At 41.5% G+C, this 915-nt stretch overlaps 1 protein-coding gene across 1 annotated transcript in view; it reads left to right on the forward strand.

Annotated features, from left to right (window-relative positions):
• Positions 1–898, forward strand: part of LOC104727742 (glycylpeptide N-tetradecanoyltransferase 1-like) — a 2,769-nt gene extending 1,871 nt beyond the window's left edge. The window contains exon 3 of the mRNA XM_010446819.2: positions 3–898. Coding sequence (XP_010445121.1) covers positions 3–684 — 682 coding nt within the window. The 3' untranslated portion in view covers positions 685–898. The remainder of the gene's footprint in view (positions 1–2) is intronic.

The following is a 915-nucleotide window of genomic DNA, read 5'->3' on the forward strand; positions in this document are numbered from 1 at the left end:
CACTTGGAGAATATATGGCAAGCAGCTTATACTGCAGGGGTTGTACTTCCGACACCAGTTGCTACCTGCCAATATTGGCACAGGACCTTGAACCCCAAGAAGCTCATTGATGTCGGATTTTCAAGACTTGGTCCAAGAATGACAATGAGCAGAACCATAAAACTGTACAAGTTACCAGATGTACCAGTTACTCCTGGATTCAGGAAAATGGAACCCTGTGATGTCCCTGCTGTAACACGGTTGCTCAGGAACTATCTTAGTCAGTTTCTCGTTGAGACTGACTTTGATGAGAATGATGTTGAGCACTGGCTTCTCCCAAGGGAGGATGTTGTGGACAGTTATCTTGTAGAGAGCCCGGAAACCCATGATGTTACTGACTTCTGCAGCTTCTACACTCTTCCTTCAACTATTCTTGGCAACCCCAATTATACAACACTGAAAGCTGCATATTCATACTACAATGTGGCCACCCGGACCACTTTTACCCAGCTGATGAATGATGCCCTTATAATCGCCAAACAAAAGGGTTTTGATGTATTCAATGCATTGGATGTCATGCACAATGAGAGTTTCCTAAAAGAATTGAAGTTTGGTCCAGGAGATGGGCAGCTTCACTATTATCTCTACAACTACCGTTTAAGAGACGCCTTAAAGCCATCGGAACTTGGTCTGGTACTCTTATGAGCTCGCATATTGTTTTCATGTTCAATTAGAATCAGCAAGTTGGAGTTTTGGGTTTTTGTTTTTCATATCTAATGTCAACAGTTGTTACCTCTCTTATTTCCTCTAAACCCTTTCCCCAAGTCTCATGAGATACTGATGCTTATCTAATGTTTTGGCAACGTAGAATTTGAGATTTCTGCAAATTTAATAGAAACAGTTCTCAGGTTTCTTGTCATTCTTATGCCATTTCAT

Source organism: Camelina sativa, chromosome 11 (assembly GCF_000633955.1).
Source record: "Camelina sativa cultivar DH55 chromosome 11, Cs, whole genome shotgun sequence".
Classification (NCBI taxonomy): Eukaryota; Viridiplantae; Streptophyta; class Magnoliopsida; order Brassicales; family Brassicaceae; genus Camelina; species Camelina sativa.